At 31.6% G+C, this 14,602-nt stretch overlaps 2 protein-coding genes across 5 annotated transcripts in view; both read left to right on the top strand.

The window, feature by feature from the left end:
- Window positions 1–2,046, top strand: part of LOC132735904 (uncharacterized) — a 51,817-nt gene extending 49,771 nt beyond the window's left edge. The window contains exon 32 of one of the 4 annotated variants that reach the window (XM_060722936.1): window positions 1,773–2,046. In XM_060722936.1, coding sequence (XP_060578919.1) covers window positions 1,773–1,929 — 157 coding nt within the window. In that variant the 3' untranslated portion in view covers window positions 1,930–2,046. The remainder of the gene's footprint in view (window positions 1–1,772) is intronic. The other 3 variants (XM_060722937.1, XM_060722938.1, XM_060722939.1) reach the window with 3 other exon arrangements.
- Window positions 2,047–8,079: 6,033 nt separating this feature from the next.
- Window positions 8,080–10,282, top strand: LOC132735907 (uncharacterized). The gene has a single exon (XM_060722941.1). It carries the CDS (start codon window positions 8,104–8,106, stop codon window positions 10,159–10,161), a length of 2,058 nt encoding a protein of 685 aa, XP_060578924.1. The 5' UTR covers window positions 8,080–8,103; the 3' UTR covers window positions 10,162–10,282.
- The last annotated feature ends 4,320 nt before the right edge of the window (window positions 10,283–14,602 follow it).

The raw sequence follows: 14,602 nt of genomic DNA, 5'->3' as shown, positions 1-14,602 counted from the left end.
TTTCTATTTTTAGAAATTGCATCATTGTTTCTATTTTTAGAAATTGCGTCATGTTTTTCTATTTTTAGAAATTGCGTCATTTTTTTCTATTTTTAGAAATTGCGTCATGTTTTTCTATTATTAGAAATTGCGTCATTTTTTTCTTTTTTTAGAAATTGCGTCATGTTTTTCTATTTTTAGAAATTGCGTCATTTTTTTCTATTTTTATAAATTGCACTATTTTTTTCTATTTTTAGAAATTGCACTATTTTTTTCTATTTTTAGAAATTGCGTCATGTTTTTCTATTTTTAGAAATTGCGTCATGTTTTTCTATTTTTAGAAATTGCGTCATTTTTTCTATTTTTAGAAATTGTGTCATTGTTGCTATTTTTAGAAATTGCGTCATTTTTGTTCTATTTTTAGAAATTGCGTCATTTTTTCTATTTTTAGAAATTGCATCATTGTTGCTATTTTTAGTAATTGCGTCATTTTTTTCTATTTTTAGAAATTGCGTCATTTTTTTCTATTTTTAGAAATTGCGTCATTGTTGCTATTTTTAGTAATTGCGTCATTTTTTTCTATTGTTAGAAATTGCGTCATTGTTTCTATTTTTAGAAATTGCGTCATTTTTGTTCTTTTTTTAGAAATTGCGTCATTTTTTCTATTTTTAGAAATTGCATCATTGTTGCTATTTTTAGTAATTGCGTCATTTTTTTTCTATTTTTAGAAATTGCGTCATTTTTTTCTATTTTTAGAAATTGCGTCATTGTTGCTATTTTTAGTAATTGCGTCATTTTTTCTATTTTTAGAAATTGCGTCATTGTTGCTATTTTTAGAAATTGCGTCATTGTTGCTATTTTTAGAAATTGTATACTGTTGCTATTTTTAGAAATATGCTTAATGTTTCTATTCATATATATACAAAATATATAAACAAAACTAATGTGACAAGACAGACCAACTAAATTTGTAAAAAGGAAACATCAATATATGTTCAAACCTTTCGATGTTTGCGTTTAGAAAAAGTAAAAAGTCGAGCGTTGCCCCCGCCCGGCGGTGGCTCTTGTTACAAATTGCGTCATTTTTTTTCTATTTTTACAAATTGCGTCATGTGTTTCTATTTTTAGAAATTGCGTCATTTTTTTTCTAGTTTTAGAAATTGCGTCATTGTTGCTATTTTTAGAAATTGCGTCATTTTTTCTATTTTTAGAAATTGCGTCATTTTTGTTCTATTTTTAGAAATTGCGTCATTGTTTCTATTTTTAGAAATTGTATCAATTTTTCTATTTTTAGAAATTGCATCATTGTTGCTATTTTTAGAAATATGCTTAATGTTTCTATTCATATATATACAAAATATATAAACAAAACTAATGTGACAAGACAGACCAACTAATTTATAAAAAGGAAACGTCAATATATGTTCAAACCTTTCTATGTTTGCGTTTAGAAAAAGTAAAAAGTCGAGCGTTGCCCCCGCCCGGCGGTGGCTCTTGTTATTTCATTAATTGATAGTTTTTGTAATTTGCCTGTTTTCATTAATTGATATGTATGTTCTTTAATTGATTTTTTACTTTTTATTTCATTAATTAAGACTTTACTTTTCTTTCATTAGTTTAAATTTTACTTTTCTTTCATTAATTGATATTTTACTTTTCTTTCATTAATTGATGTTTTACTTTTATTTCATCAAGTTATGATAATCTCATCTATACATGTATACATATATTTAAAACATAAAATACAAACATAAAATATATAAAATACATCAATACAATGTTTTATGTTATAGAGGAAGTATGGACCAGCCACTAGATCCATATCTGACACAACCTGATGTCTACCATCAGACATCCAGACCCCCAAGTGTAGCCTCTAGTATCCTTGACAACCCAGACTATTACAGGACCAAACCTGCCAACATGATGACAATCAGGGAAAATGTGTAAATTGTTCCTCGTTTATGTACATCAGTTTTGATTGTTATGCTGTATGAGATGGTGATTTTATAGTCACAGCAACTGAAACTTTCATGTGAAACCATGATGGTTAGTTATCAAACATGTGAATTGAACACAAGTTCATGTAAAAGGACGCCATAGTATATATTTTATACCCTGAAAAGCTGGTTTATTTCATTGCAGAGTGTTTATGCCCTAACAGGATGGTGAATATAATGTTGCCCTTGTCCGTCACAATACATGTCTGTAGAATGTGTAATGTCGGGGTATTCGCGACCTATACACATATTTCTAGTTGAATTATAATGTGACTTAATTGATCTTTCATGAATTAACGAGCTTCCAATTATTGTTTGTTAGTATTTATGTTTTGAATGTTTTGCAATTACAAAGTCCATAATAATATTGATCTCAGTTTATCTGATGCCGTCCACTCAAGATATAGAGGATATTGAGTGTAGGTTTAATACTGAATTTATTGAATGAGTTGAATAAAATTACATTGTATATTAATATTGAACTCATTCAATAAATTCAGAAATGAACCTACACAAATGTAATATTCTATTTATCACATACCCAAAATAAGGACTGTAAGAAGTGCAATGAATCTTTTTTCATTGACACACTTATGTTTATATAACGCAAATGAAGTAATGTCAAAATATATGCACATTCGTGCAATACCATTTTACGCAGTCACAAAATCGGAACAGATATGTGATAAATAGTATTTATATTTGTTGGTAAATTTCAGGTATCATTGTACATAAAGTTATTTTATTTCATCTTCACTGATGAATAGTATCATTCATGTATAATTGTCTGTAATTTTATGCAAACTTTAAATTATCAAAGTTGTGCTCAAACTTTAACCTTAAACTTCTGAGAAATTTTTACTGTGATAGCTGAATGCCAAAATTTTGTATATTTCTATAATTATGTTATTTCCTATTTATATGCCATAAATGCTACATACCAATATGGTACTTATTACGAGCACTGTTAGATATATACAAGTTATTTGTTAGAGTTATATATTTTCATAGATACACTTTTAATAAAAGATGCTCAGAGTTGAAGTTACTGTGTCTTTTTTGTGCTATAATTTGCTTTAGATGGACTGTTTAAGAAAGGGTTGCCTTAGTGCAACACTTGATAGAGGTTTTGCTAACAACTTTGTATCTAATTATTCCTATGATGTGCTGTATTTCTTAAATGGACTTTTCCAGCTTTCAATTTCATTGAATTTGTCTATGTTCAACTTGGGGATGTCAAGCTAAAATTTAAAGTAAGCTGGGTAACAGACTTGCAGACTTGCTTGACTATTATACTGATGGCAAATGCTTATCAATTCCAGTTCCAGCCTGTTAAGTGTTAACCTCTGAATGTATTCATTTGAAGTTTCATGGTCCATCTACAAACAACTGTCCTCGAGCACCAATTTATCATGAAGTGTCGTTTAGCACAAATTTAACCGCAACTGTCCTCTAGCACCGATTTAGCCGCAAATGTCCTCAAGCACGGATTTATCAGCAACTGTCCTCGAACACCGATTTAACCGCAACTGTCCTCAAGCACCGATGTATCATCACTTGTCCTCTAGTACTGATTTATCATCAACAGTCCTCGAGCACCAATTGATCATCAATTGTCCTCGAGCATGGATTTATCATCAACTGTCCTCTAGTACCGATTAATCAGCAACTGTCCTCTAGCACCAATTAAACTGCAACTGTCCTCAAGCACTGAGTTATCAGCAACTGTCCTCTAGCACGGATTTAACCGCAACTGTCCTCTAGCGTGAATGTATCATCAACTGTCCTCTAGCACTGATTTATCATCAACTGTCCTCTAGCACCGATTTAACCCCAACTATCCTCAAGCACCAATTTATCAGCAACTGTCCTTTAGCACGGATGTATCATCATCTGTTCTCGAGCACCAATGTATCCATAACTGTCCTGTAGCACCGATTTAACTGCAACTGTCCTCAAGCACCCATTTATCACCAACTCTCCTCTAGCATTGAAGTATCAGCAACTGTCCTCTAGTACGAATTTATCAGCACGGGTGTATTATCAATTGTTGTCTCGCACCAATTTATCAGCAACTGTCCTCTAGCACGGATGTATCCACTGTTTTCTATCACCAATGAATCAGCAACTGTCCTCTAGCATTGATGTATCAGCAACTGTCCTCTAGTACCAATTTATCAGCAACTGTCCTCTAGCACCGATTTAACCGCAACTGTCCTCTAGCATGGATGTATCAGCAACTGTCCTCTAGCACCAATTTATCAGCACGGATGTATCATCAATTATTGTCTAGCACCGATTTATCAGCAACTGTCCTCTAGCATGGATGTATCATCAACTGTTTTCTAGCACCGATGTATCAGCAACTGTCCTCTAGCACCAATTTATCACCAACTCTCCTCTAGCATTGATGTATCAGCAACTGTCCTCTAGTACCAATTTATCAGCACGGATGTATTATCAATTGTTGTCTCGCACCGATTTATCAGCAACTGTCCTGCAGCATGGATGTATCATCAACAGTTTTCTAGCACCGATGTATCAGCAACTGTCCTGCAGCACCGATTTATCAGCATCTATCCTCGAGCACCATTTTTACCGCAACTGTCCTGGAAGACCGATTTATCATGTACTAAAATTTTCAGAATAGTTTAAGTAATATTTACATCTTACGATTTATAGCTGATTTTGCCGTACTTATCACCATAGTTCTACTGTGTTACTCACACAGGGCCATTTTTGCATATTTTGGCCTCTCTTTGTCAATTTACATGGATTGTCAGATCCGTTTGCAATGTGTGAATTTATTATCCTTTTTTTTTATTTTTACAATATTTACTTTAAATTACAATTTCAAAATGTTAATGAAAATTTGCCGAATCTGGAGGCATGCTGCTTTGAAATACAATGTCAAACTTTCTAGATTTTTCAGAAACAATTTGTCTCTGATTTACAATGATGCTTTTATGATAAATATCCTATTATTTTCTCTAATGAGCAAACAAAAATTCAATTTATCCAGTACTACTACTGTCCCTGATCATAGAAAATAATTTATTGATATATTGAAAACGAAATATTGATATACATTATGCATTGTCTATAAAATTAAACAGCTAAAAAAGTGGTAAACAATGCTTTATATAAACTCTTATGATTTTCTTATGTATTTTTGTTTTAGTCATCAAAAATACAACATACTTTTAGATAAAAAAGCAAGAAAGTGATAAAAATTTAAATACATTATATAAACTGTAATAATTGTGTTATGTATGCTTATTTTAGTTATACTTTAAGATGTTTATTATGTTTTCATGTTATTAGTTCTCACTTTTTCTGAAAAATTAAAATCAGGGTTTAAGCTATTTTACAAAAATGATACCATAATAAACAAGAAAAATGAACCACATGTCATGGACTGTGTTCTTCATTTACTACAAGAAAGGGAGGTAACCAATGTTAGATATATAAAAATTCATGAAAAGAGTTACCTTCTTAAAATTGAAAAGAAAGAGGAAGTAAAATTATTATAAAAAACCAACACTTCACAAATGAGAAATTGATCAAAAATTATGTTTCTCTGAAAGGTGTTGGAATCTACAGACTTCATTGCCTATAGTTTACAGCATATATAAACAAAAAGGTAATTTTCTTTTACTTCTTTCAGAGAAATTTAGAAATAGAAACTTATAAGGTAATAACGAGTTTCATAAATAGCTGAACTAAAGAAAGAGGAAGAAAAAAAGTAAATCAAACATAATGTTAATCTATTAATATTCTTCAAGAATTGGATACTTATGAATATGATGATAAATATTTCAAAGATGTATTATTAAGGTAAATGTGTTAAATAAAATTGTTTTTGAAAAATTTATGTATTTGGTCTTAAAACGTAGTAAGGAAATCAATATAAAGACGTTATTTATGTCTACACAACATGAGGAATATGCAAGCTCTGGGCATAGTTATAACATGTTATCAAATATAACATGTTTGTCTACATGAGTCTATGTAAATTGAATGACCTCAGGGCACGGCCAACTTTGACCCCAAAGACAAAAGAAGCATTCCGTATTCACATCTGAGCACGTAGAGCTTAACAGGAAATGCCTTCAAACAGGTTTCCAACCATTAAATTTATGAAAAGTAAATCCATTTATCACATCTCTGTACAACGTATTCAACACTAAAGTTTCAAAATTGAAAACAACAAACTAATCAATACCTAGAAGTAACATTCATGAATATTCTCAAATAATTTATAATTATTATTTCAAATTTAAGTATCTGTGTTATAACATACAAAATGATTACGGGAATATGATCTCAACAATATAGTAGGTATATGCTATTGATTTCTAACTGTCAGTATCTGCATTACGTGATATCTCATTTCTCTCTTTGAATGCATAATATGCATACATAGCTTAATTTGTTATAACATTATCAGAGTGAGAGCACATTAAAACATTAAATTTATGAGTGATAAAAATTTAAATACATTATATAAACCGTAATAATAGTGTTATGTTTGCTTGTTTTATTCATACTTTAAGATATTATGTTTTCATGTAATTAGTTCTCACTTTTTCTGAAAAATTAAATTCAGGACAATAATTATATCATTAATGAAATGACTAATGAAACACACGCCATAGACTGTGTGCTTCATCTCAACAACAACTAAGGGGGGTAACAAATGTCAGATATATAAAAATTCATAAAAAGAGTTATCGAATTAAAATTGAAAAAGAAAGAGGAAGTAAAATTATTATAAAATTCCCCCAACATTTCGCAATTAAGAAATTGGTCAAAAAACGATGTTTCCGTGAAAGGTGTTTGAATCTACAGACCTCATGTACCTATAATTTACAGGATATATATCCAATATATATTTTCTTTTCTTCTGACATGTGTTTTCTTTCGAAACAGAACCTTAGGTTTATAAAGTAATATAATATGTTTGTTTTGATAAATAGCTGAATCAAAGATTGTTACGCTATATAATTTGTACTAGAATTTGATTCTAAAGAGATAATGTAAATTACTTCTAAGATGTATCATCAAGATAGAGAAGTCTAGAAATAAATTGTTTTTGAATATTTAACAGTAAACATTTATAATCAGTAGTGACAGAGTGAGTTAGATAAGGAAATCAATAAAGACATTTCTTATGTCTATAAGGCAATACTACATGCCGTGACATGCAATGCGCAAGTTCTGGGCATGATTAGTTGCATGCTGAAATTCAAATATATTTTCCTATATAAGTCTATGTAAACTAAATAATACTCAGGGTGTGCCAGGGGCATGATCTTTAAAACTTTTGTTAAAGTGTTTCATGCCAAAGATCTTTAGATGCTCTCTACAGTTTCTGAGGAGATTATTAAAAAAATCATTTAAAAGACAATTTCTTACTCCAGTGACAAAATTATGCATCATACTTAAATCATTAATATAACTTATGTAGTTGGTTGCCTGCTCAGGATCATTCAAGTGAAGTTTGGTAAAAATAAACCATGATGTTAATTATAATTAAGAATAAAAAGTAAGTTTAAAATGAAAGAAAAAAGCCACAAAAATGATCACAAAAGTTCTGAAAAGGAAAATCATTCAACCAGGTTTCCAACACATTCGCAGAATCATTAAAGAACAAAAGATAGCAGCTGTAATGAGTTTGTTACAGAGTTTAGCGAATTTCTAATTTAGATAAAGCCAATGAGTACAACACGATATTTACCTATACCTGGGTGACTCACAGGCAGTACTATCCAGCATCTATTTATATTAACTATATATAGATACTGAATATTATAGTTTCATTTTATAAAGTGTTGACATACTGTTGAGAAAAATATAATTCATACAAGAATTTGCTAATGACAAAAATTATCTTCTACAGTCTCAATCAAACGGAGCCTGCAATTTTCTTGTAATTTAATGTGATCAATTCTTTCGATGGATCTTTTTGTTTCCAGATTTTTTCAACAATACACCATACAGGAAAATGAAGTAAAAAAAAGAAAAAAATGTTTGAAACTTTTGACCAAGTTAGATCAATAAAGACATTAAATATTTTATTTACAGAATGTATCAAGTACCAAATTATACCCAGACCGTATCGATGAGATTATCTGAAGTTCTAGCTGATATAGGTGTTGATGAGAGAATAGTGCTGAAGAGGAGGAGAGCCTGGCTTCTGACAGAAACAATTGGACATGTGAATAACAAATTATGGAATGAGAATACTTATATGTTTTACTATTTCGGGAGTCAATCAGAAGGAACAACTACCATGGGGATTAAGTCAGACACAGACGTACTTTTTTGTTTAAATGATCTACTTGTAATACAAGACTGGTGTGAATGGATACCTGGTTTTCATAATCTACTGATGATTCAAGATAATTCTGTATCTCCTGGATACTGTTTACTTCAATTTCTAAGACCTGATGTTCCTCGTCCTGTTAATGGAGAATCTGATCAAAACTGCTTCAGAGACAGAACAGGAAAAGTACTGGTAAAACATTCAATACTATCTGACAAAAATTTAGACAAATTAAAAATGCATGGACCAGCAAGAGTAAGTCAAGGACCACCTGGTTATTGTCATACAGACAATGTGACAGCTCTGCACTGTAAAACATGGCCACAACAAGCTAGACAATGGTTGGATCAACAAGGTGATGCTCAGTGGCCCTCTGCTGAGATTAAACAATATTGCAGCAGAACTGGATGCTTTGTTGTTCCTGTTGGATGTAGAGGGGGTGACTTTAGGCAACTTGAGTGGAGAATATCAACATCTTTAGCTGAAAGGTGTTTAATGTTAAATCTGAATATTACACAAATACGCTGTTATGTCTTGATGAAAATGGTTATAAAATCATTCCTTGATCCACAGTTTGAAGATGTCATTTCCAGTTACATGTGTAAAACTGTACTATTTCATTGTATTGCAAATTCACATTTTAACATCTGGAGAGAAAACAATTTACTTTCATGTCTTTCATCATGTTTATATCATCTGTATAACAATATCATTAATGAAAACTGTCCACATTTTATCATACCTGAGAACAATTTGATGAGAAGTAAGATATCACCTGTTGTCAAACCATATATCCTGGAAATTCTTCGCAACATTATCAACAGTGAAGGAGTGGCCTTACTTAGGATTAAATGTGATGGTCTTAGTTTCAGACTTCGTCTCAAGTTTTATAACTTATGTCCATTCAAGACAAGTCATCGCATTTCAGACTTGCTATTACGTAATACAGCTTGGTGCATTTTAAATGTACATCTTAAGAGTAATGCAAATCTCCAGAATATAAGTACTTATGAAGCTGTACACACTTTAACAAACTGTATTTCAATTATCTTCAATCTCCAGCATGAAGGATTGGTTGGGACAGCCTGTCAACTTCTGTTGCCAATGTACTGTACAACACTTGGATCTGTGCTGGCCTCCATTAACATCAATCAGCACAACTCTGTATCAGCTGATGCCCTCAAGCTAATCTCACTTGGTTTGAATACAGATGTTGCTTCAAGTAAACTGAAATTAGCTTCAATCTTATACTGTGCACAAGAAATAGAAAAAGCTGACTTGGTTCTCAGTGAAATTGAAAGAAGGTATGATCTGCATGTTGTTGAACCAGTCTGTGGTTGTTATCAATTGGAAACAAAAGAACGCAGACAAGGATTCTTTGTGACATGTGACAATCATAATGAAGATGCCATACAGTATGCAACAGCATCATGTGTCAGATTTATGCCATGTGAGTGTCACTGTGTACCCACTGAACTCAGATATGAAATGACAAGATCTACCCCGGAGGACAGAATTTACCGAACATTAAATGATGAATACTGGATGGATAATGCTGTGGTGGATTCTCTCCCATACCTTTATTTTCTACAATACAAGGTTAACAGCCATCTTGGGAAAATTAATGAAAAACAATCTGCCCTCTCAAAACTTCTCACAACCATAAAAACCGAACAAAACCTTGCACACCGGGAAACAGCTTTAAATATTCTCGGAAAGTGTATGGAACAAGAAGGTAGAGTTAGGGATGCTCTACAGTGTTATTTTATGTCTCTAAATCTAAGGAGAAGAAACAATGCTGCAAAGATACATATCTGCACACTTCTATCTGCATTCGGAAATTTCAGGGTATAGAATGTACAACAAAACGGTGGAAAAAAACTCAAGTACAAATTTTGATGGAAGAGTGACATATAAAAGTAAAGGAATAGTCCTGTAAAACAGCATATTACATATATGTAAAATATTTCTTTTTTATTAAAAAAAAACAGAAACTTTAAATATTTAATATAATTCCGTCAGCACTTCATAGAAAATAAGAAAAATATAAATTATGATAAATGAGAGACATATACAAGTAAAGGAACATTACTGCTAAATATCATATTATATGTGTAAATATATTTTGTTAAACAAACTTTAAATATTTAATAACATTCAGTCATTCAATTGCAAAGGTAAATACTTGTAAGCATATATATATATATAAACCCATTACTCTAAACACTATTTAATAATGTGCTGTACATTTATATATCTGATTGTAAAAATAGTAGAATTAGGATATCAGAAAGACAATTTATTATTTATGTTGAACATGTCATTGTGTTATACATGTACATAGACAAAAATGGATATTACATAAGTGTCTTTGTATACTGAAAGTGATAAAATAAGAGGCTGTGTCAGGTGAAAATATTTCTAAAATCTAATTTTTAATTTTTCAGTAAAATTATTTTGAGTTGATTTTTGCCAAATTATTTGCAGTTTTAATTTTTTTCTTTTGCATTTTCATATGATATATTTTCACGTAAAGTCAGCGGTTTTAAATTTTTGTATTTGCTTTTACTGAAGTGCAGATGCTTCTGTCTTCATCATAACAATTTGCCGTTAATTGTTTTGCTTTTCAAATAGTGAGGGAAAAATATCTAGTTTTGTTCATGTTGTATATGCAAACACTTGTTGCACAATTGTCAAATTCTATACGTTGTATAATTTAAAATATGGAACACCGTAATTGTCTTTGTCGGCCATGCATCTTTTTATTCATGTATGCGATTTTCATTCCTAAACTGTAATGTAAAATTGTACTAGCTGCAAGGTAGTTATAATTATTAATTTGTGTAAATACTTTGTTTCAACTTACAACTTTCAACATTTATTCACTTGGGGACCATACGCCACTTTTCATGGAATGGCACTAACATGTCACATCAAATGTTTCATGATAACTGCCATGCGGATGTTTCAAACTTTCAAATTTTACCAATTAGTGTTAATGTTTAATATTACTTAAGCCGGTGCTATGGGGGCGCTGGACGGTAACTTGCACTAACAAGAACCGTCCATGAATAGGCTCAATCAAACCGAGCCTGCAACATTTTAAATTTTGCCGTGTTGGGCTTTTTGAGGGATTCTTATTTATCTCGATTTTATATATCATTTTTACATTTCCTTGAGAACTTGTTATCTTACATTTGTAATATAATTAATTGCATTGAGAAATCCGATAACAAGCAGTGACTACCCTGACATCTAACCATGTTTACTATAAGAACCAGCGGAGGTATTATTATGATTATAGCAGCTTGAAGTCTGTAGATTACAACCCCGACACGATACGCAAGGAGGGCTACATGACGATAACCAGCGACGCTAGTGAACGACCCCGACAAAATAAGGCAAAGGCAACTAGGAACATTTGATAACCGGAAGTTAATGCCCAGTATAACGAATCGTATACCCAGGAGGATAGAAAGCAATTAGAGTTGAAGGATTTATAGCTCAGCCTGTATCGTGCGAGCATCCTCTTTTCGTACTGTTCTTGTGAGTTTTGTATCATTCTGATGTTAGATCAGAATGGCTAACACTAAACATAGGAGCAGCGTGGAGGTTGAAAGGATAATAAGGAATTTGAAATAGGTGTCTTTTTATAAGTGTGTTACTGCTACGTGTTACTCTAAATGCTAAGTAAAGGACTTACTTTAATCTATTTAATTAATTTCATTTTCATTTCATTTTTCTATTTGTAGATATTATCATCTCTTTTTTAAATAATAAACTTGCTGATTTGTACTGTATTTGTTTTCATCGCAGTATCTGCTGTTGTCCGTCCATCCTGTGACACACCTTTATATGCTTAAATTGAGTTGGTCGGAGTTAAGGCAGACCTGTTAGAAAATTTAATAATTGATAATAAGTACAAAACCAACAGCTGAAGAAAGATCAGTTCATCCATTATGGGATATATTTCGTAATAAAAATATACAAACAAAATATGCTACCTTATCAGTAAAAATTATAATTCTAAAAGTCTAAGATTTCTTTAAGTGGAGTCGGTTGAACGTTTACACGGTTGTTAAGTCGTCGTGTAAACAGTAAACATTTGTTAACCTTAAAACACATAATTTAAAACTTTTTGTATACATGTTATCTGGACTATGGTTTACAATCGGTCACTTAATTAGACCCTAACTCTAGCATTGACTCTCAGTGAAAAGTTCCTCAGTAAACATGAATAAACCATAATAATATCCAGGGTTTTCTTTCATTATCCAGCATTTAGAAAAGGCAAAAAATCGGAATTCCACATGGTGTGCATTGCCAACAGTTATGCTTGACCATTAAACAATGTTAAATTTGTTACAAAAACTGTACTTGCTTTTTTTTTGGGGGGGGGGGGAGTAGATTATCCTTTCTGTTGCACACAAATGTTTACATATCTTAAAAGTACACAAAATATGTCTTTGCTTCCACTTCATTTTTTCCAATCAGCCTAAACGAAATAATAAATCACAATAAAACTAAATTATACATGATATATTTCTCTCATAAAACATGGTATAAAACAGAACATTAAATTACACAGAGAAATGATAAAATGTAACAAATCACAAAGATACCTCAACAGCGTCATGTGTGTGAAACAAGTGTAATTTATCACATGAATCAGCATCATTATTGTTTATATAAAAGAAAAACATAATTTTCATAAAATTTGAAACATTACTTTCCCGGACATTTTCAAAAGTAACTGTCCATGATTCACATTGACATAATTCTTTTTATAAAACAACATTTCAAGCATCTAAAGCTGCATCCAGGTACGCAAAAATATTTAAAGCAAAATAAAAAAACCCTAAAGATTCATGTAATATTTAACATCTTCTGTTGTATAAATAACATATTTTATAGTATTTATCACCGTATTTCAAACGCAGAATGGGATATTTTAAATAACAAAACTATACATTTTGAGACAGGAAACTGATCTATAACACTGTCAAGTACAGACCTTTTCGTCTAATTTTGAAGATTTAAGCAGTGATTTTTGTGGTGTTATCTGGGAAGATTCTATGATATACCCCAAGTTTAGCATTTTGATGACAGAATCCCTCTAGTATATCATTTTGATGATAAAATCCCGCAAGTTTAGCATTTTCATGATAGAATTTCTAACGTTTATCATTGTTTATCTGTTTTGATGATAAAGTTTCTCAAGTTTAGCATTTTGATGATAAAATGCCTCAAATTTAGCATTTTGATGAAAAAATATCTCAAGTTTAGCATATTGCTGAAAAAATCTGTTGCATTAACAATGGACGTTTTCATTTTCAATGATGAACCAATATAGAGTATGTTAGTCTCGTCATGTGATCTCCCAGATTTTACGATACTTCTAGCTTCCGGGTACAAATACAAGTTTAACAGGTTACGTATAATTAACTAAATGTTTTATATTTGCATGACAAGTTACACATATTTTTGTAGTTTGATATATGTATGGTAATTTTCCTTTTTAAATCAGTAAGGTAAAGAAAGTGTCATGGAATAAAAATGAAGAAAATATTAAAATCTGCAAACAAAGTGATCGCTCGGAAGCATTAACCACAACAAAATTACATGAATATTGCATTGTACATGAGGGATAATGATTCAATGTAACATCCCTCACGCCCCAAGCACCGGATTGAGCTGTACTTAAGAGAGGTACTCAATTCTCAACACTTAATAGTGCTGGCATCAATGATCTCAAAGGACCAGAAAAATAAAAATAAAACAACACTGAAGTGAGTACGAGGCAATTTTTTACAGCTGACACACAGCACTTGACACCTTATGATTTACAGAAAATAAGTAATTTACGATAACAATTAGTTAACTTTTTAGAATTTGATATAATTGTTTTCACCTTTTACCATTGTCATGCTATATACGAGTTTCTGGTATTTTATGATTTTTTCTTTTGAAACACGCATTTTCAGAACAGTGGTCCCCAACATAGAAGTGACCCTATGAGTATTGCTAATGTTCGGGCAGTCACTAACTTTATCGAGAAAAACATGGACGAATCTTTGAGGAAATCTGATTGGTCAAATTACTATCGCCTTTTACTACTGCGAGGTAAAAGATGATTTGAGCCGCGTCACGACAAAACCAACGTTATGCGTTTGCGACCAGCATGCATCCGCGCAGTCTGATCAGGATCCATGTTGTTCCTTATCAGTTTCAATACTTGCAATAGGGTTGGTTAGCGAACAGCATGGATCCTGATCAGACTGCGCGGAATCGCAGG

The sequence above is a fragment of the Ruditapes philippinarum genome, unplaced genomic scaffold (genome assembly GCF_026571515.1).
Source record: "Ruditapes philippinarum isolate M1 unplaced genomic scaffold, ASM2657151v2 ctg4677_1_1_1_1, whole genome shotgun sequence".
In the NCBI taxonomy this organism is placed as follows: Eukaryota; Metazoa; Mollusca; class Bivalvia; order Venerida; family Veneridae; genus Ruditapes; species Ruditapes philippinarum.
This window is presented reverse-complemented; position numbering and strand designations above follow the sequence as displayed.

Bases quoted from the DNA above. Each gene is read 5' to 3' on its own strand.
- LOC132735907 (XM_060722941.1), top strand. From the start codon at position 8,104: ATGAGATTATCTGAAGTTCTAGCTGATATAGGTGTTGATGAGAGAATA.